This window comes from Aspergillus ochraceoroseus (genome assembly GCF_002846915.1).
Source record: "Aspergillus ochraceoroseus IBT 24754 chromosome Unknown P175scaffold_5, whole genome shotgun sequence".
In the NCBI taxonomy this organism is placed as follows: domain Eukaryota; kingdom Fungi; phylum Ascomycota; class Eurotiomycetes; order Eurotiales; family Aspergillaceae; genus Aspergillus; species Aspergillus ochraceoroseus.
The window spans coordinates 1,470,265-1,489,438 of record NW_024468480.1 but is presented as its reverse complement, the minus strand read 5'-3'; the positions used below and the strand labels follow the sequence as shown (position 1 = coordinate 1,489,438).

General features: G+C 48.0%; 8 protein-coding genes across 8 annotated transcripts; 5 read left to right on the top strand and 3 right to left on the bottom strand.

Moving 5' to 3' along the window:
• Positions 1-241: 241 nt before the first annotated feature.
• On the top strand, positions 242-1,761 carry P175DRAFT_0272686 (ornithine decarboxylase antizyme). Its single transcript, XM_040892748.1, has 5 exons — positions 242-286; positions 438-568; positions 645-1,042; positions 1,114-1,480; positions 1,672-1,761. The coding sequence occupies exons 2-4, from the start codon at positions 536-538 to the stop codon at positions 1,328-1,330; spliced, it is 648 nt and encodes a 215-aa protein (XP_040751561.1). The 5' UTR covers positions 242-286; positions 438-535; the 3' UTR covers positions 1,331-1,480; positions 1,672-1,761.
• P175DRAFT_0502323 (yippee/mis18 family protein) lies at positions 1,578-3,017 on the top strand. The gene has a single exon (XM_040897352.1). It carries the CDS (start codon positions 2,002-2,004, stop codon positions 2,716-2,718), a length of 717 nt encoding a protein of 238 aa, XP_040751560.1. The 5' UTR covers positions 1,578-2,001; the 3' UTR covers positions 2,719-3,017.
• On the bottom strand, positions 2,879-4,586 carry P175DRAFT_0460647 (SHNi-TPR domain-containing protein). The gene is made up of 2 exons (XM_040894735.1): positions 3,377-4,586; positions 2,879-3,307 (listed from the first exon to the last, which is right to left on the bottom strand). The coding sequence occupies exons 1-2, from the start codon at positions 4,433-4,435 to the stop codon at positions 3,020-3,022; spliced, it is 1,347 nt and encodes a 448-aa protein (XP_040751559.1). The 5' UTR covers positions 4,436-4,586; the 3' UTR covers positions 2,879-3,019.
• A 119-nt stretch (positions 4,587-4,705) lies between these two features.
• P175DRAFT_0460644 (DNA polymerase epsilon noncatalytic subunit) lies at positions 4,706-7,405 on the top strand. Its single transcript, XM_040894734.1, has 2 exons — positions 4,706-4,755; positions 4,808-7,405. The coding sequence occupies exon 2, from the start codon at positions 4,879-4,881 to the stop codon at positions 7,114-7,116; it is 2,238 nt and encodes a 745-aa protein (XP_040751558.1). The 5' UTR covers positions 4,706-4,755; positions 4,808-4,878; the 3' UTR covers positions 7,117-7,405.
• A 258-nt stretch (positions 7,406-7,663) lies between these two features.
• Positions 7,664-11,043, bottom strand: P175DRAFT_0439462 (mediator of RNA polymerase II transcription subunit 14; the record flags this gene model as incomplete). Its single annotated transcript, XM_040893964.1, has 2 exons — positions 7,664-10,270; positions 10,342-11,043. 2 exons carry the CDS (start codon positions 11,041-11,043, stop codon positions 7,664-7,666), a joined length of 3,309 nt encoding a protein of 1,102 aa, XP_040751557.1.
• Positions 11,044-11,842: 799 nt separating this feature from the next.
• P175DRAFT_0460639 (MFS transporter) lies at positions 11,843-14,245 on the top strand. Its single transcript, XM_040894733.1, has 2 exons — positions 11,843-12,326; positions 12,385-14,245. Exons 1-2 carry the CDS (start codon positions 12,185-12,187, stop codon positions 14,013-14,015), a joined length of 1,773 nt encoding a protein of 590 aa, XP_040751556.1. The 5' UTR covers positions 11,843-12,184; the 3' UTR covers positions 14,016-14,245.
• Positions 14,246-14,346: 101 nt separating this feature from the next.
• On the top strand, positions 14,347-16,895 carry pdiA (protein disulfide isomerase PDI1). Its single transcript, XM_040899363.1, has 4 exons — positions 14,347-15,178; positions 15,314-15,692; positions 15,794-16,233; positions 16,291-16,895. The coding sequence occupies exons 1-4, from the start codon at positions 14,805-14,807 to the stop codon at positions 16,652-16,654; spliced, it is 1,557 nt and encodes a 518-aa protein (XP_040751555.1). The 5' UTR covers positions 14,347-14,804; the 3' UTR covers positions 16,655-16,895.
• A 221-nt stretch (positions 16,896-17,116) lies between these two features.
• P175DRAFT_0502320 (uracil-DNA glycosylase) lies at positions 17,117-18,969 on the bottom strand. Its single transcript, XM_040897351.1, has 3 exons — positions 18,280-18,969; positions 17,730-18,189; positions 17,117-17,654 (listed from the first exon to the last, which is right to left on the bottom strand). Exons 1-3 carry the CDS (start codon positions 18,642-18,644, stop codon positions 17,334-17,336), a joined length of 1,146 nt encoding a protein of 381 aa, XP_040751554.1. The 5' UTR covers positions 18,645-18,969; the 3' UTR covers positions 17,117-17,333.
• Positions 18,970-19,174: the final 205 nt, after the last annotated feature.

Here is a 19,174-nt window from a genome sequence, read left to right as displayed (position 1 = left end):
GAGAGTCTTTCCAATAGAGCCCCCCAAAAAAATATATAAAAATTAAAACTTCAAAAAATATTCTCGTATTGTCTGAAAAGTGATTGATTATTGTACTCCATAGCCAAGGTTTCAAGGATTTGAGGGAATAATATTTCTTTGGAGCCTGAGGCACGACACTTCGTGGTCAGATGATTGGCAAACGAGTCTTGACTAATTCCTCACCACACCGACCCCTACTTTGACATCCATCCCTCCTATGAATTCAGGAAGAACCCAGAGAATCCATCAATTTAACAATAAATCTGTATCTCTTCCTTCACCTTTTCTACAGTTCCATCAAATCTTCCGATTTTCTGTTTAATTCCCCTTACAAACCCCTCCGATTTCACCATCATTAACACCTGTACTGTACCTCTTCAGTCAGTGACCATGGCTAGGTTTTCGAATAATAACAGTAGTACCTCCAATAATTTACAACAATTTATGGACAAAAACCCTCAGACCACCGTGCTTGCCAGCTGCTACAGTGTTGACAACTTCACTTCAGCTGTCAATGGCTTTCATTACTGCACTACTAGCGGGGCCGGTAAGGAGCCAGTCCATTCCTTCGCAGGCGTATAATCCAGTTGTTTGATTACTAACGTGGCTATTACGATCAATAGGAGTACAGTGGTATCCCTGAGGTCCCCTCAGGGTCAAAAATGCCCCATTTAAGTCCTCCCCTCGATCTCTCCATCGCTTTAGGCATGGGGAACAGCCTTCCAGGATGTAACATACTGGACCAGAAGGGGGAGGCAACGCATACTATCCCGGGGGAGTGTGAGAGACTCTTCTGTGACAAGTTGTCTGCGATTTTCCTAGGTGAGAGGAGATCGTCTAGACACGAGTCACTTGGGTTAGGTGCGTCCCTAATTCCGCCGAACCAGATCCAACAATGGGTTGAGGTACTGGATTATACCGGGGATGCTATATACCGGGGATTCATAACCAATACGAGCGGTGAGCGAACACTATTCGTGTTCTTCACAGAATCAGCCCTTGGAAATGGCTTAAAATCTGGGTATGTAAATTCTACATTCGTGTCTCCTTCCTGTACCTCCATATTTAAACTAAGCTTACACAATATTATAGATTAATTGCACTATTTGAGCTTGCCGACATGCCCGCGTTTGAGTGTTCTCAGATAGTTGTCTGCGCGCCGCGTTCTCAGGATGGTGCTGAGATTGAAACCATAAGAAACTTTGGGTGGTGTGGCTTTAGCCTGACCACCCTCCAACCTTGGGATACCAGAGGTTCCCTTGAATCTTCTATTAGTCCCAGATGGCTTTTTTTGAGCGCCGAAGTTTAAACCAGCAGGCCTGACTCTTACTGATCTACTTCTTTCGTTTTCGGTTGCTTTTCAACACTCTTTAATTTGTGTTTTCGCATCCCAACCTGGCTCTACCATTCTCTATATTCCAGGATAAGCTTGTAAAACGAGGCCCAAGAATAATTAACAAAAATATTGGGGGAAATTGATCTTCCGCTCATGATTCTGTGTAAATATTAGGCTACTCGTTATTGCTTGGTACCTTGGGCACTCACATGCAAAGTCCAATAATACCTGCCTAAGGTATGCTTGCCAACCAATAAGAGCGATCTTTCGGTATCACGCGGGTGACGTCAATCATGGTGGAATGATCAGCTCCCAAAAAAAAAGACCAGGAAAAATAAGAAGAAAATGAAATGATCTTTACTACTTGTTATCGCGATCGGGGAGAAGTAGCTGAAGAGCCTCCGAGATTGTTTGTCACAAATCGAGAGGGTTTATGTCAACCTGCACTATATATAACTAGGTAGTTAAATGAAGGTAGGTAGGTCATGGGATAGGTAACAAATTGCTCCCCACCAATGCTCCATGTATTCCTACTACTTTACCTCACTAATTCTGTGTCTAAAATAAACCACAATCCTCCTGTTGCTTAATATACTTAATGTCAAATTATCAAGTTCAAGCTAGTCAGTGAATCAAAACCGGTCATGTTTCCCAAGTTTCTTCTCCCGCCCTCTATCTTCCGTGCCGACAAGAGAAAAGCGGGGAGTCCAACCTCATCATCTCCCAGCATAGCATCTGGGCTCCCGAATGACGAGACAGCGGACCACAAATACCTTCATGGCCATGTCTCTTACATTCGGTGCTTGAATTGCTCGGCGGACCTCTGTTTGACATCGCAGATTATCAGCAAAGGATTTACAGGCCGCCATGGTCGCGCTTATCTGGTGTCGGCAGAACCCATAGCGACGGCAGTATCTGTTAATGCAACATCTTCTCCGACAGAGTCGCTTCCAAATACATTAATCCAGAGTCCCGTGTCGCGCCAGTTGGTTACCGGTGCGCATAAAGTTAGTGATATCAACTGTGCCTTTTGTGGAGCGGTACTGGGTTGGAAATATGTCGCCGCAGAGGAAGAATCGCAACGGTACAAGGTCGGCAAGTTTATTCTGGAGACCAAGAGAATCATCACCTCGTCATCTTGGGAATCCGCCTCATATGTTGACTTGGCGGCTTGTCCCGGTTCACCGGATTCCATGGAGACAGGCCCCAAACCGCCACAGGATAGCGTCGAGTTTGATAGCCAGGATGAGGATGAATGCGAGGACTTGTTTGCCGGGATTTGGAGCCCCGGACTAGCGATACGTCGCAGAAGCCGCAAGCTGGACCGAAATGCCCCTGCTCTGGGGCTCACTGCCCTCTAAACTATAATATCACCCTTACAAACGACGGCTATCGCCCCTTAATATCGACCTCCTTCGGCGACTCTCGAGAGTCATCCTCCCTCTTAATGACTCCTCTTATTGCGACCTTTTATGACTATGGATAATATTTGTATATAACAACTTGGAATAACGCTACCTTCCAAGCATCCCATCCCCACTTCAGCCCCCTTTACACGACTTCGCCACGTTAGGTATCCTGTTAATAGGATAGATATTTCTCAAGATAGGACTTGGATTAGCTAGCAAGGGTATAATAAGATTGAAGATGAATTATGCATGTTTATTCATCCTTGTCATCTACTCGAGCTCTCTTAGAATCACCTTCCTCCATTTGTTGTGCGGAACGTTTGGGAGCAGATGCCGGTGGCTGTGATGTCTTGCTCGCAGCTGGTTTCCGTTTAACGAAGGCTGAAAGATCATTCGCATTCTGTGTGACAGCATCAAGCCGCGACTGCTGTTCACTAGGAGACTGGCCCATAATTTGTCCCAAAATACCTTTTAGCATAGTTTCACTTTCATCATGCGTCCCTTGCTCAACAGAAACTGGCGGGCGCCGGAGATCAACAAGCTATAAATACGGGATATAGGTGAGCAAGACATACAGATAAGAGGATAGAGGTTAGGGGTAAAGACTCACTCTTTGTTCCATATCTGATACAATTTCCTTTACATTAGCTATTTTCCTTTTCATGGCTGTTCTTTTGTCCTCGTCCAAAGAACCATCGCCATCCATTTTCTTCTGTTCCTGGGCCATTCTAACCCGACAGCTCTCAATGGCCTTCTCCATTTGAGTAACAGCCTCGTTCCTCATTTCCTCGTCTACCGTTGCCGGGCGGTTGGAGTCATCGTCCTCATGCTTGACGGCCCCGAACTCCAGGGCAAGCGAAAGCTTATAGTGACATTCAGCAATGGAAGGATCTTCCATTGGAAACAGCGATTGTCTCAGTTCAAGCGCGGTTCTCAAATCTGTTACTGCATCCGTGAATCTCTCAGCTTCCAGGGAGATTTCGGCCTGGAGGTCGTATGTATCTGCCAAATGCTCTTTAATGTCTTTGAGGCCGGCAACCGAATCCGTAGATTTTCCTTTCCCATCACCGTCTTCTAACGTGGCCAGTTTCTTGTGGTAGAGGATTCGAGCCAAATCAAGAACCTCAAAAGCGTTCGCGAAGTCGTCGTCGTCATCCTCCTCGTCGCCTTCACCCTCGGCATTGTTCTCGTCCTCCTCCCCCTCTGAATCGGAATCATCGAAATTCTCGTCACCGGTAAATTGAAAATATGGCTTGCTTTCGGTATTCTCCGACTGTTGCTTTTCAACTCTGGATTCTTTCTTAACCATGCCGGACGAAACAGCACTTTGGATCAGATTCTCAGAAACCGGAGCCGGTTCTGAAGCATCTGCAGATGACGCTTGTGTCTTCCCTGCTACTTTGGACCCCAGGACATCACTTTTGCTTATGGCGACACTGTACAAAGCCTTTCCGTAAGCGAACAACAAGTCTGCATTATCAAGTGATAGTTCGCCGTTCAATTTTGCTTGAAGTTCCGTAGCTTCGGAGTAAAGTTCAGCAGCTGCATTATAGTCTTTCATGGCATCTTTCGCAGCAGCCCGTTTGATAAGTGTTTCTAACTGCTCTCGTGTATCGCCGCCGGCTGATTCTGAAGTTGCGCTCGCTTCGTTTGGATCTTGCGCACCCATTGTTTCGGCAGTATAGTCCAACCCGATTCTCCAGGAATAGTACTGAATTAGATGAAAAATTGGCTGTTCCCGAAATTTAAGTATCTGAGTGAGAATTATAAGTGCCAAGTAGTTTTAAGGTTCTTGTTAAGTAAGTAGAGGGTTAGAAAAGACGAAATTGTATGAAGAAGTTAAATTTCCTGAATCGCGGTCGCGCGTTGTGGCGCGCGGCATCACGCGTCTGGGAGTGTCACTTCACTCACTAGCATTGTGCACTGCAGAGATATCAATGTAAATACTGTCTCAAATCAATTAATCATTTAAAGGACACTTATCGATCCGTGAGTACAGACCTGACCAGATTACAATCTTACAATCTTACTGAGAATGTAGCTTTAGTTCTACCGAAAGGAAATCCGTTCCCCGAGTATGGAAAAGTCCGATTTCATACAATCCATACAAAGATGAATTCAGACCCTGTACGCTCATCGTCGCCAGCATTCGGAACTCCTGCCCACCCGGTTAGGACGAATAGGATCAATCCAGCCCCAGCAAGGACATCTATACTTCCTATTCTACTTCCTCCCTCAACACTCCGACCTGTCGCATTTCGCACCTTCACCCGGAAGCACAACCTCACCATCTCATCCTCTGCACTCCAGGCTCTAGCAACCTTTGTGGGCAAAAATTGTGGCTCAGGATGGCGCGAGGAAGGTCTTGCAGAGCGTGTATTGGATGAGGTAGCCAAGAGCTGGAGAAAGGCGGGAGGTGGTGTTATAGTGGAAGAGGGCAAGGGAGCATCGTTGAAAGCTATCTTACAGACTCTAGAAGGGAACATGAGCGGCGGCAGGGTCATTGATGCGAAACTCGCTGCAAAGGAAGGTCTCGCGAAAGCAGCAGGCGCAAATGGAAACAACAGGGTTCCCAGCTTACAGCCGTCACATTCAACCGGACTATCGGAGGACCAGGCGCCAGATGATTCCGATGATAATGTTCTCCACCCAAGACGTTGGATCAAAGTGATTGAAGCCTTCGATATCCCGAGGTTGACCTACAACGCCGACAAAAAGCACTTTGAGGTTACGAAATTCAAACCCTCTCTTTTCCCGCCGCCGTCCCATAAGACCGCCTTATTCAGAGACCGCTATAACATTGTTTACCAGCGCTTGCTTCGAAATGAGTCATTTCAAGTCTCGCTAGCATCTTCTGGCGGACGCGGATTACAGCGGGCATCGTCCTCCTTCGATAGGAATCAGTGCTATAAGCTCACCCCTGTTGCAAATTTGCTCGGGAGAAGTGGTACATCGCATTTACTGCTTGGTCTATTGTCTGTGTCTCCCACCGGCGAGCTATCCCTCACCGATATTACGGGCAGTATCGTTCTGGAATTGAGCCATGCGCGTATGATCCCAGCGGACGGTGCTTGGCTCTCTCCCGGCATGTTTGTGCTTGTTGACGGAATTTACGAGGAGGAAGAGAATGTCAGAGGGTCAACATTAGGTGGAAATAGTGGAATTGGAGGGGCAATAGGGGGTAGATTTGTTGGGATTTCAATTTGTGGCCCTCCCTGCGAGCGGCGCGAGACATCACTTGGTACTAGTAACCAGGAGAACGGCAGAGACATCAGCTCTAGTGGAGGGTTTGGGTGGGTTGATTTCCTAGGAGTTGGGAGCGAACGTGCTCAAGGTCCACGAATGAGACAAATCCAGACCAGGTGCTTGCGAGACGTTCATGATGGCATAGAAGTTCATCGTCGGCTCAAGATGGTAATTATGGGCGAGGTGAACCTTGACAACATGAAGACGTTGGATGCACTAAGGAAGGTTCTCGCTCTTTACAATGATCTACCCTTGCAGGAACGCCCTGTGGCTTTCGTTCTGATGGGGAACTTTGTGCAGAAAGCCATCATTAATGGCGGTGGTCAAGGAGGGAGCATCGAGTACAAGGAATGTTTTGATATGCTCGCTTTAATATTGTCCGAATTTCCGTCATTGCTGCAACGCTCTACCTTTATCTTTGTGCCGGGTGACAACGACCCATGGTCATCAGCCTTCACGGCAGGCGCCACCTCGACGATACCGCGTCATGAAGTCCCTGAATTGTTTACATCAAGGGTAAAACGTGCTTTTGCTTCTGCAAACTCTCAATTAGACCGGAACCAAACATCCGAACCCGGAGGAGAAGCTATTTGGACGAGTAACCCTTCACGCATCACTCTATTTGGGCCAGTTCACGACATCGCTGTACTTCGCGACGATATTTCAGGGCGTCTAAGGCGGAGCGCAGTGAGCGTGGCTCGGAATGACCCAACAACTGTAGATGGTCTAAACAGTACAGCTGATCTTGAAGACCAAGCCGATGCCCAAGGACACCCGGGAGCTGATAGGTCAAACCCGGCTTCTCCTGCTACACACTCAGCTCGAAAGCTTGTTAAAACAGTACTCGATCAAGGAACCATGTCGCCATTCCCTCAGTCTCTACGACCTGTGTTATGGGATTACGCATCTTCTCTGCAGTTATATCCCCTACCGACAGCGTTTATTCTAGCGGATTCTGAAGCTGTTTCGTTTTGCGTGACCTACGAGGGCTGCCATGTGATGAACCCTGGAAGGTTTGTACCAGAAGGTGACTTGTCCTGCATGAAATGGATCGAATATGATATATTGAAAAATAGAGGTCGGGTGAAGGAGGAGCGTTTCTGAGTTTTCAACTGGATACCCAACGGACTAGGATATTATGAGCGTAACGCATTGAGGGACGACAGCTCGAAAGCACAGCCAACATTCGAGTAGTCCTTCGTTTGGAAACACTTGGGAAGGCTCTATTGATCAAGATTTAGAAGAGCAGACACGAAGATAGAGATGAGCCGCAAACTCTCAAATTTTTTCTTTCTTTTTAATTCTAAATTCCGTGGGAATTATGACATGAAATAAGTTCATAACGTTTACTTGAATTATATCTTCCCCCCCTTTTCCCACCTTTAAAAGCCAGAAGAGATCCGGGGGGGAGACAGCTTGGGATATAAGCCATCATACAACACCTGCCATGTACTTACAACTGCCGAATGCAGAATAAAATACACAAACCAACCTCCGGAGGCTAATGAACACAAGGATCGCTGGGGAAAAAAAAAAAAAAAAAAGGGACAGATCCGCTTAAAATGCAAAATATAGGGGTTTCCTGCAGAAAACCTCCAAAAGAAAAAGAGACTTTTCCCCGAGTAATAGAATGAATCCAAGAAGAACTTCGCTAGTCAATCGTAATGATGTCCGCATTCTGTGTTGCTGCGGCACCTGGCTGTTGCTGCATGCCTTTGTTGTTATCGGCTCGGTCTGGTGGTCTGCCCTGTCCCTTAACCAATAGCTGGGTGACGGTTTCAGGAAGGCCCGAATTGACTTGAATACCTAGGGGATTCGAGGGTAAACTAGTTCCAATACTAGTGAGGTGTTTGTCAAGTTCGTCCAGAAGGTGTCCAACAAACTCAGGCTCGGCAACAACTCCATTGCCGAGGCCTCTCCAGCCCTCACCCCTAGATTTATACAGACTTTCCTGCAGCTGGCGTCTGATTTCATCTTCGCCGGTTCCATTTTGAGTACTGCCGATATCTTTGAGCACCCAAACAGATCGACTCAAATGCTGGCTAGCCACTAATTGAAAGCGTAATTTGTCGTTGGGGTAGTGGATGTGGAAAGACTTTGCGCTGCGCACGATGACCTGCATCTTCAAACCCTCATTATACGATGGATTTGCCATACGGCGATCCAAGGCTCGCATCAATGGCAGCGTAAAGGAGAGTAATTCGGCAATGTTGTCCAGACCGACGTCGGCTGAAGGACGGTTCAAGTTAGATGCTAGGGTTTCTTGGATTCGGCGATGGGGGTTACAGTTTTCGAAGCGAATACCCAGGTGTAAGTGCAATAGACGATCCACCCTGGAGGCAAGCTTGACTGGGTCCATTTCCATATGAGACATAGGCTGGGAGACTCCGATGTCAAGACGGGCCGATAGATCTTTGTTGGGGCCATAAGCAAAACATATATGCGACAAAGATAGAGAAAGGGGCTCTATCTTCTTCCGCTGGAGTGTCTCGCAAATCGACAGCACACACTCAAGTCTCTGTAGGTTTTCAAGGAGGGCGATCAGGACAGGATAGCCAACTGGCGCAAGCAGGCGGAGCGCAAACCCAGTACCCGTTTTTTGAAAGACCAAAGAGCGGTCTTCCTTTGGGATCAGGGCGCTGAAGGCCCGGGAAGGTATGCACAAATTGCCATAAGCCACCATAATGGCAACCTTCTTTTGCCGATCTATCCCCCCGAAAGCTAAGCGGATTGTGTCCTTGATGAGCGTCTTCTTCTTAAAGCCAGCAGGCAAGGCTATCTGAAGCGCCTGGGGGAGTATTGACGCTTCATACCGAATCATGATATCCGGGACTTGAAGGGTAGAGTCAATTTTTAGTTTATGCAAAGGCGGGAAGAACTTGAGGAACTGCAAATCCTCCAGGAAGCGAGCATTGGCATGCATGACTAAAACTCCTGACAAACAGTGTCCGAGATCCGCGAGTGACGAATACCCCGTTTCTTGAAGAGGAAACAGTGTATTGCAAATAATTTGGGCGGAGCAAAAAGCTTGATCTGGGTGTAGATTTGCATCGAGAATCGGATAACTGTTGGCAGATTCCGCAGGTCGAGTTTGAACCACCCACCAGCTGTCACCATCCATGCTGCTCGTCGCCGCTAGCATCCAATTGCGCTCCCAAAGATGATTCCAGAAGAAACTAAAACGCAGCACCCCCGTTGGAAATACCCTCCTGGCATCGAACCGTAACTTCCGGGGGCTAACAGGTTCAAAACCAAACATCTTCACCTTCGACTCGACTTCTTCTATCGCAGCACCACAACGAAGGCGTGAGACACGAGCGATTATGTCATCGACCGTTGGGCGATCAACGTTGCGGTCCATATCTGTTCGGTCTAAAGCACTGGGCGTGGCTGATAAAATTATCGCTCCTGACATTGGCTCAATGGCAACGCGAAGTTTTCTCGACGCTGTCAGCTGCACATCGAGTTGGCAGTCTCCTGGTTCTGTCTTTGTCAAATGCGCTCGTAGAGATAGTACCCCACTTGAAAAAAGGAGTTTTGCACTGATCCCCATATATGCCGAAGAGAGTATATGTGAAATATGCAGGGCAATGACACTCCGTAGGAGGGATTCCACAGATAGATTTTCTGTATCAAATTCAACATCTGCCGGGTCAACCTCCTGCCCATCTCTCATCCAGCGTAAGCCCAAAGTCGGGAAGGGCTGATCCCATGGCTTCTTTGCCTGACCGCCGCGCTGGATGCCAATTTCAAGCCAGGATTTAGTTCCATGCTTCGTCGAGGCCCAGTACTGCAAAACCAGCGTTCGATGTAACAATTCGATGCGCAGGACATTTGACCACAACCCTTTGGCTAATTCTCCAGCCTGTTTAGTGAGTATATTTATTTTATTGGTCAGTACCAAACTATGTAGCCAGTCGAAACAGCCCGTTAGGCCGCCAGTTCGGAGGATCTCATTGACTTTCAAATCCAGTTCACTAAAGACTCGGCCCTTCGGAATCGAAGATGAGGGGTTAAAAAGGAAGCGGATATCGACGAAGAAGAACTGAGATGTGTCACTCTCTTCACCAACGGATAGGTCTAGTTCAAACTCGTCCGGCACGACGAATGTGACTCGACCGTCGTGAACCCGATATGTTTGAAATGGGATGGGAATAGTCTCATGTAATGCTAGCCTTGCACTGATGATTCTGTTGATCTTTTGCAACTTCTTCAATGTGGACTTGGGCGTCAAAGACTTCGGAGGTTTGTATCCAAGCTAGAAACAGGTGTTAGGTTGACCGAGAAAAAAAACCCCCAACCGAAAGAAGGGGGGGTAAGGAGACTTACGTCGGGCATGGAAACGACCTCGCCTTTAGATAAAACCTCCAACGCCGTTTTGAGATCTGGATTGGCCACCTGTGCTTGAACCAGGTCTCTTTTCATATCCCCCATCCACTGCAAAGCACTCGAGTAGGCTTGATGTTGTGTACGAATGTAGTTTTGGATGTCGATTAATTTACTGACGTCGGCCGCTTGTCGACTCCATTGGGAGAGAACGAGGAGTTTAATGAACTCTGCGCGTTTCGCCTGAGCAAACTCCATGGCGCGGATTTTTTTGCGCAGATTCTCTGGGGATTGGTTTCCAGGTAACTTCCCATTCGCGGATAATGAAGGCGTGCCCGAGTCTTGCGATGACACTTGGATCTCGGCCAGCTCGGCAATTAAATCCGATAAATCGTTCCAGCATTGTTGTACAGATCTATTAACCAACTTCGAAAAGGGAAAGAACCCTTGCGTAATGTGTAGTAACTGAGGAGGTTCTCTGGATGTGGCTGGTACCATTTTCATTGAAGCGGGCTTGTTATTTTGGCGAGAATCGGAAAATTTCCCGACACCATTGACGTGAAGCGATCCATTTTGTAAATCCACAGAGTTAGCTGTCTGATCAGTATTCCCTGGCCCAGATAAGACACCATTCATCTGATCATGGATATTGGATGCTCGTCTCTCTCCACCGATTTTGTGATTGTCCATGACGACGCCCGGCATGTTCTGAGCACAGGATTCAAGCCTCAGTGATTCCAGCCCTCCCCTCCTTTACCCTCTGCACGGCGCGACGCGAACGACTCGGTGTAGGTGCTGTCAGGTCCGCCGGGTAGGAAGGGAAGCCGATAGTATCCTGTCGATCGGGAAACTTCAGCGCGGCGCCATATATACCACCCAAAGCAGCGCAAAAAAAGTTGAGGATTATTTGGAACAATAGGATCGAGGATTTGTCGTGAATTCGAACCCGGGCGTAGGAGCTTGATGATCAACGAGGCGGGCAACGAAACATTCACGACGAGAGAGCGCAATTGATTCTTGAAGATGATAGAACTCGGTTGTTTTAAGGTCGTAAGTGTGTGATAGATCAAATAAACTGGAGCGCCTCTGGCATAAGAATTTGCGCTCCTGGTCAGGAGTGGGAAATGCGCTGGGCTGGAAGATAAAGAAAGGACTGGAAGGGGGACGTCGGAAAAAAGAACCAAGGGTCGGGGAAAACCAGGTATATCATCAGAGCCCAAAGTACACCAGTGGAAGAGTATAGGGATATATTGAAAGGTGAGATTCCTCAAAGGATACGCATACCTCAAAGAAGTTGATGGGGAGAGGATAGTCTGGACAATGTCCGCGGCTGTGATGCAAATGCATGATTGATGAACACGGGACTGGACTTTGTTAGTGGCTGGGGAAAGACGACTAGATGCCTTGGTGCCTTGGTGCCTTTATGCCTTGGTGCCTGGCAAGACGAGTCCGATCACCGTAAGGAGCTTGCTTTAACTTCTCTCTCCTCTCACCAACCCCCTTTCTCCTCTTCAACCATAGTGGTGGGGTTGCTGGCCATCTCATCTTCCTCTTTAGTCTTCCATCAATCCAATTCATTCTCATTCCCATCTACATACTATCTCAACACTAGCACTCAAGATTCCGTATTATCCCTGCTTCCTCGTTATCTTATCGTCTTCGACCCAGCTTACCTGGTCGAATTGCATCATTGTCATTCCACTAACCCGCCGTGCTCAATACAGTCAGCTCCAGACCTCCACTACACTGTGTGTCACCTTTACTATGCATTCAAAATAATAGCCGCGAGGCAGACTTCCCAGTGTTCTCATCATATTTGGTTTGAGCTGAAACGCCGTTGGTAAACATGCAAGAGGACGCAACCGTTGAATACAATCCCCTGCGCCCACAGTACCCTGGCGATGACACTAGACCAACAAGCAAGAAGGAGCTTGCAGGTTGGTATAGCTATGGCTGGGCCGCAGAGGTTTTCACCGTTTGTGCTATGGGTATGGAGATTGATGCAACTTCTTTGGGTATTTTTATCCTGTTTCTAATGATTCGTAGGATCATTCCTCCCCATTACACTAGAACAAATGGCTCGAGAGCGTGGCGTCCTTCTATCGGACAAGACAACCCCATGCAGCCCATCGTGGAATTCACCAGGCGCTTCCCCTGCAACTTGGATGTTTGCAAAGCAAAATACACTCGGTTCGAGCCAGTGCATTGTTTTCATCCTGGGGGCTGAAATCAACACTGCAAGCTTCGCAATGTACACTTTCTCCGTGAGTGTTCTCGTCCAGGCAGTTTTGATCATTTCCATGTCGGGTGCTGCAGACCACGGAAGTTATCGTAAGACTTTGTTGGTAATATTTGCCTTTATCGGCTCTATTTCCACGATGCTATTTCTGCCAGTTACTCCGGCAGTCTATTTGCTGGGGGCACTATTAGCTATCGTGGCGAACACCTGCCTTGGGGCATCTTTCGTCCTCTTGAATTCCTTTTTACCTTTATTGGTTCGGCATCATCCTTCTTTGCTCAAAGATGCTAGCAGACATGCCGCCTCCGCAAACAGTAACCCTTCTCTAGCGACAAATGATGCTTCAAATCACGGCACTAGCCCGACTACGCCACTCCTTCGGGCAGACTCGACTGATGGTTCCGCTCAGGTAGAAAATCTCACGCCAGCCACCTTGACAAGCACGTCCAACGAGCTGGCGCTGTCCACCAAAATATCGTCTTATGGGATTGGCATTGGCTATATCAGCGCCGTGCTGCTGCAGTGCATATGCATTCTTGTCGTTGTTAAGACCAACCAAACAACCTTTTCATTGCGCCTCGTCCTATTCCTTATAGGGCTTTGGTGGCTCGCATTTACGATACCTGCGGCATTTTGGCTGCGACCTCGTCCCGGGCCCCCGCTTCTCCATGCTCAAGGAGGAAAGGAATATCGATCATGGTTTGGCTATATGGCTTATGCTTGGAAGTCCCTTGGTCGAACTGCAATGCGGACCCGCCACCTGAAAGATATCCTATTGTTTCTTGCGGCCTGGTTTCTTTTGAGCGACGGGATCGCCACTGTCAGCGGAACTGCTGTTCTATTTGCTAAAACACAGTTGAACATGGAGCCTGCCGCGCTAGGGTTGATCAATGTAATTTCGATGCTGGCCGGAGTATTTGGGGCGTTTACCTGGAGCTATGTATCGCGGGTGTTTAATCTTCGCGCATCGCAGACGATTATTGCATGCATAGTTTTGTTTGAGCTTGTACCCCTGTATGGGCTACTAGGGTTCATCCCCGCGATTAAAGATCTCGGCTACTTGGGTCTACAACAACCGTGGGAAATGTTTCCTCTTGGCGTTGTGTATGGTATTGTCATGGGCGGGCTATCGTCCTACTGTCGCAGCTTTTTTGGAGAGCTGATTCCCCCAGGATACGAAGCCTCTTTCTATTCTCTCTACGCGATCACAGACAAGGGGTCAAGTATATTTGGACCGGCCATTGTTGGGTTCATAACGGATCGCTATGGTGAGATACGACCTGCATTCCTTTTCCTTGCCATCCTGATCCTTCTACCTCTGCCGCTTATGCTACTTGTGGATGTGGAGAGAGGAAAGCGGGATGCGCTTGCACTGTCAGCGGAGCTGGAGGAGCGCGAAGGTCCGGAGACACCCAGTTATGGGACATTTTGTGAATAAGGTGCTAGATTCGACTGAGTACGTAGGAGTTGTAAGGTTGGTTTAGAGAGGGTCAATGGATATGTATACACTTATTCCGCACCCCGCGGGGTTAATATGAGATAAGATCTAGGTTATGGATGTGTATTGTGTAAGAAAGATCCTTTGTTAAAATATAGGTATAGATGTTATATATCTTGACTGCATTATTCCACACCGTGATTGGTATAAATAAATCCACACATATTAAGTCCCTACCTACGTTATTATGTATACATATAACGCCACCTGTAACTGGTAACTCTCCAGGGAAACCGGGACGTACCAAAATTAAAAAATCCCCATCAGTTTAGAGGGTGCTTGAGTGGGCTCAGCCCTCCCCCCCATAAATAATGAAGCTGCAGGGGCATCATAATAGTACTAGGCGCATATTATCGAGTGGTCCGTCCCTTGCAAGCCAGAACCAGTCAGAAAGCTGCACCGCCAACCTGACTGCAGAAAGAACAAACTGTCCTCTTTCTACGGTATCCATTCCTCCATTCACTGGCCCCTTCCTCTACAGGCCACCTAGCTTTATCGTCCTATAACCGTGGACCCTTTCCCTTCTTTTTCTTCATCTTCATCATCATCATCTTCTTCTTCTTCCTCCTCCTCCTCCTCCCCCTCCCCCCCCCAACACCCCTCCTCTCGACTACGTCTTTGACTGGCCAACCTTGGGCTCTATTGGGTTACCGCGTCATCGACAGACATCGATCTCTTATCTCACTGTTTCATCTTTGTGCGCATTGATTTCATTTCCTCCATACCAAAATGCGATCCTTCGCGCCATGGGCCATTCGCCTGTTGGGAGCTGCTGCAGTGGTCTCCGCTTCAGATGCCCCAGCTGATGCCTCGTCCGACGTCGTCTCTCTGACCAAGGACACTTTCACCAAGTTCATGCAGGAACATGACTTGGTACTGGCAGAGTTCTTTGCTCCCTGGTGTGGCCACTGCAAGGCTCTCGCACCCAAGTACGAAGAAGCTGCCACGGAGCTGAAAGAGAAGAACATTCCCCTCGTCAAGGTGGACTGTACTGAGGAAGAGGAACTGTGCAAGGGTCAGGGAGTTGAGGGCTACCCAACCCTCAAGGTCTTCCGCGGCCCTGAGACTGTCAAGCCCTACGCTGGAGCCCGCCAGAAGGAGGCGTAAGTAATTCATTCTCCTCCGTTTTCCGAAAGCTCGACATTTTTGTTTGTTTGTTTGTTTTTGCTTCAGCTCTGTTCAAATCGATTTTGAAAACAAAACAAACAAAAAACTAACAAGTCATGTGCTTCTTATAGTATCGTCTCGTACATGCTTAAGCAATCCCTTCCTGCTGTTTCCATCGTTACCGCAGAGAATATCGAGGAGGTCAAGAGCCTGGACAAGATTGTTGTGGTTGGTTACTTCGCTGAGGACGACAAGGCTTCAACCGAGGCTTTCACAAGCTTCGCTGAATCCCAGAGAGACAACTACCTGTTTGCCTCGTCAAGCGACGCCGCTATCGCCGACGCAGAGGGTGCGAAGCAACCTTCCGTCATCCTCTACAAGGACTTTGATGAGAAGAAGGCTATTTATGATGGCTCGCTCGAGACCGAGGCTCTCCTGAGCTGGGTGAAGACTGCCAGCACCCCACTGGTCGGTGAAGTCGGCCCCGAGACTTACTCTGGATACATTACTGTATGTCACATTTCCACGAACCCGGCGGGTTTTTCACAGGGGATTCGATCCAACTGCCAGGGTTGAATTGCAATATACTGATTGATCTGATTTTATCACAGGCCGGCATTCCCCTTGCCTACATCTTCGCTGAAACTAAGGAAGAGCGTGACCAGTACGCCGAGGAGTTCAAGCCTATCGCAGAGCAGCACAAGGGTGCTATCAACATCGCCACCATTGATGCTAAAGCCTTTGGTGCTCATGCCGGAAACCTCAACCTTGACCCCAAGCAGTTCCCCGCATTCGCCATCCAGGACCCCGTGAAGAACACCAAGTACCCTTACGACCAGTCTAAGGAACTCTCTGCCAAGGAAATTGGCCAGTTCATCCAGGATGTCCTTGATGGTAAAGTGGAGCCCAGCATCAAGTCCGAACCTATCCCCGAAACCCAGGACGGCCCTGTCACTGTGGTTGTTGCCCACTCCTACAAGGATCTTGTCCTTGACAACGACAAGGATGTTCTCCTTGAATTCTACGCCCCCTGGTGCGGTCACTGCAAGTCGTAAGTTTCCCTCAGTTAATTCTGTGCCTGAATTGCTCGCTGATGAATTCTCAATAGACTTGCCCCCAAGTACGATGAGTTGGCTGCTTTGTACACCAGCAACGAAGACTTCAATTCTAAGGTTACCATTGCCAAGATTGACGCCACTGCCAACGATGTCCCTGATTCTATCACTGGATTCCCTACTATCAAGCTGTTCCCTGCTGGCTCTAAGGATGCTCCAGTTGACTATTCTGGCTCTCGCACCATCGAGGACCTTGCCAACTTTGTCCGGGACAACGGCAAGTACAAGATTGATGCTTTCAATGCCCAGCCCGAGGAGACTGAGGAAAGCGCTGAAGCTACCGAGACTCCTTCCGCCACGTCTGAGGAGGCTGAGCCTTCCGCAACTGGCGAGAAGGCTGAGCATGACGAATTGTAATTTCAATGTATTGGTAGCAAGATAAATCGTCGAATATTATGAGTTGTACTATCGGTTTACAGTGTGGTTATTGTTTTTCAGGGTTGACTGTTATATTTCGTACCTCGTCCTGTTCCTTGACTGTCTGGATAGTAAGTAGTGTGACTTAGTGCGGCGTGGTAGGTAGGTACTGTGTGCGCCTCTAAAAACTGGTCTGTTATTTTGTAGTCTCGACGAACTCAAGGAGTGAACAATAAGAAGTATACCTTCTCGGTTGATATAAAAGGAAAAAAAAAAAAAAATCGAGAACAAACTTGAGTACTCCGTATCAGGTCCAATCAATGTATTGATTGCTAGCTACACAAACGCCATTCGGCAAATCCATAGAACAATCCTAGTCCAACATTTTCCCCGCATGTCAAAGAAACCGTATAAGAAAACCCGCAATGCTCATCATGGGAGCAGCAGGAAAAAAAAAAGATTGCCCGAACAAGTATTATCTCAAACACGTCTAGCTTTAGTTAGGCCGTCTCTGGAGGGGAAGGGGGAACGACCAAAGAACAGAAAAGAAAAGAACTGAATGAATGAAAAAAAAAGGAAGTTGAAAAAAGCCGCTGACCAAAGGATTTTCCGCAACAGTGCCAATTCCAAGTAAATCGAGGAGGACGATAACTGATCTTTCTGCATTTTCACCACGCATTTATTGATTTTCCCCTGTTGATTCCGCTGACGCCACGAGCTGCTCGAGAGCGTCGAGGTCATCCTCGAATTCATCGTCGTCTTCTGCCAGAGTGGGTTTGTCTGAAGACGCTGTTTTTTCGGCAGCAGGTTTAGACGGGGACGGTTTATCCTCCGAGGAAAGGGATTCCTTGGAGTTAATTACTACCGAGGAACTCTGAATGGTGGCCAGAGGCGCACTTGTTTTTTCTGTCACAGTTGTGAGGCTCCAGTCGATGATCCCGTCAGCGCCGTAGCGTTCCGAAAGCCATTCGTTGCATTTTTTGAAATGTTGGTTTGTGAACTGCGGCAAGAGCGTCGTCTTGTTAGTATCGGCTCGTAGGAACACGCTGCTGGAGGGGAGGAGATGTATACTTACAAAACCTCTCGATGCGCTCAGTGGACTTGGGTGAGCTGAATACAACACGCAATGTTTGTCCTTGCCGGTCTTTGCCACACACTTTTTGGCATTCTCACCCCATGCAAGGAAAACTACGCCGCGGGTGCGGACTCGAGCCACAACTTCGATCGCCTTTTGAGTCAGATTCTCCCAACCCTTCTTTGAGTGGGTACCAGCTTGGTGTGCTCGCACTGTCAAGCTAGTGTTTAGGAGTAACACCCCCCGCTCTGCCCATGGCGTGAGAAGGCCGCCTTTGTTGGGAGGAGGCTGGAATGACGGGTAATCGTTCTTAATGCCCTTGTAGATGTTGACGAGAGATGGAGGAGCAGGTGTAGGTGGGCGAACTGAGAATGCGAGGCCGTGGGCCTGGTTGTGGTTGTGGTACGGGTCCTGGCCGATGATGACTACTTTCACTTTGTTGAGTGGTGTCAGGCGAGACCTAGAGGGGTGATTCACACATGCATTAGATACCGAAACAACCAGATAGGAGAGCTTTCATTATCATGGGGAAGAAAAAGAAAGATCGTACCAAGAGTATATCTCATTCTCAGGAGGGAAGATCTTGACTCCCGACTGCTTCTCCTTCTGAAGGAAGCGTTTCAAGGCTAGAAACTCTGGCTTGACGATCTCTTCCTTGAGATGTGCCAACCAAGTCTCATCGAGGGTATCGATCTCTAATTGCAAAAGCTCCTTTTGCTCTGCAGTCAGCGTGGACACCCATTTCTGCTTATTGAACGTGGGAGATGGGGCAGAAGCCGTCGTCAACTTGGTAGCACTGGAGGACTTGGGTACACCAAAGAAAGAAGTGATGCTGCCGTTAGATTTCGATTTCTTTGCATCAACCACTGGAGCCGCCAAATGGCCGGCTCCTCGCTTCAAGCTTGGACTCGCCATATTGCCCCGGAGATAGAGTTAACTTGGGTTGAATGAATGCAAGAGAAGGGACCCGCCCGAAACGGTTTTCGAACCGGCAAATGGATGAGAGTGAAGACTAATTGTCAAAGGGATGGAAGACGTTATGATTTGCATTTCAATTAATTGAGAGAGAGATTCAATAGACGAAAGGAATACATCGTTACCAATCCCCAGAAGCTCTCGCCGGCTGACTCTGCTTGGAATACGAGCGAACGAACGCGTTTGACGCGTCTCCTTGGTCGTGTCCCGAGCCTAAGCAATTAAAGATAGTTAGCTACCTAGTTAGTTAACTAGTTAGCTCCAAGGTCTTTGTGGATTCCCCAGAATTAGGTAAATTTTCATGTAAAGGCATTATTATATATCATGTTTGAACTTTGTAGAAGTTGGGATCAGTTCTTTACCAAAGTGGAAGGCTGCGCGTTCCGTACATACACGGAGAGGTCTCTTTCAAGATCCTACGGTGCTGCTGAGGAAAAGGTCTTAAAATCCTCAGTCAACAATACAAAATG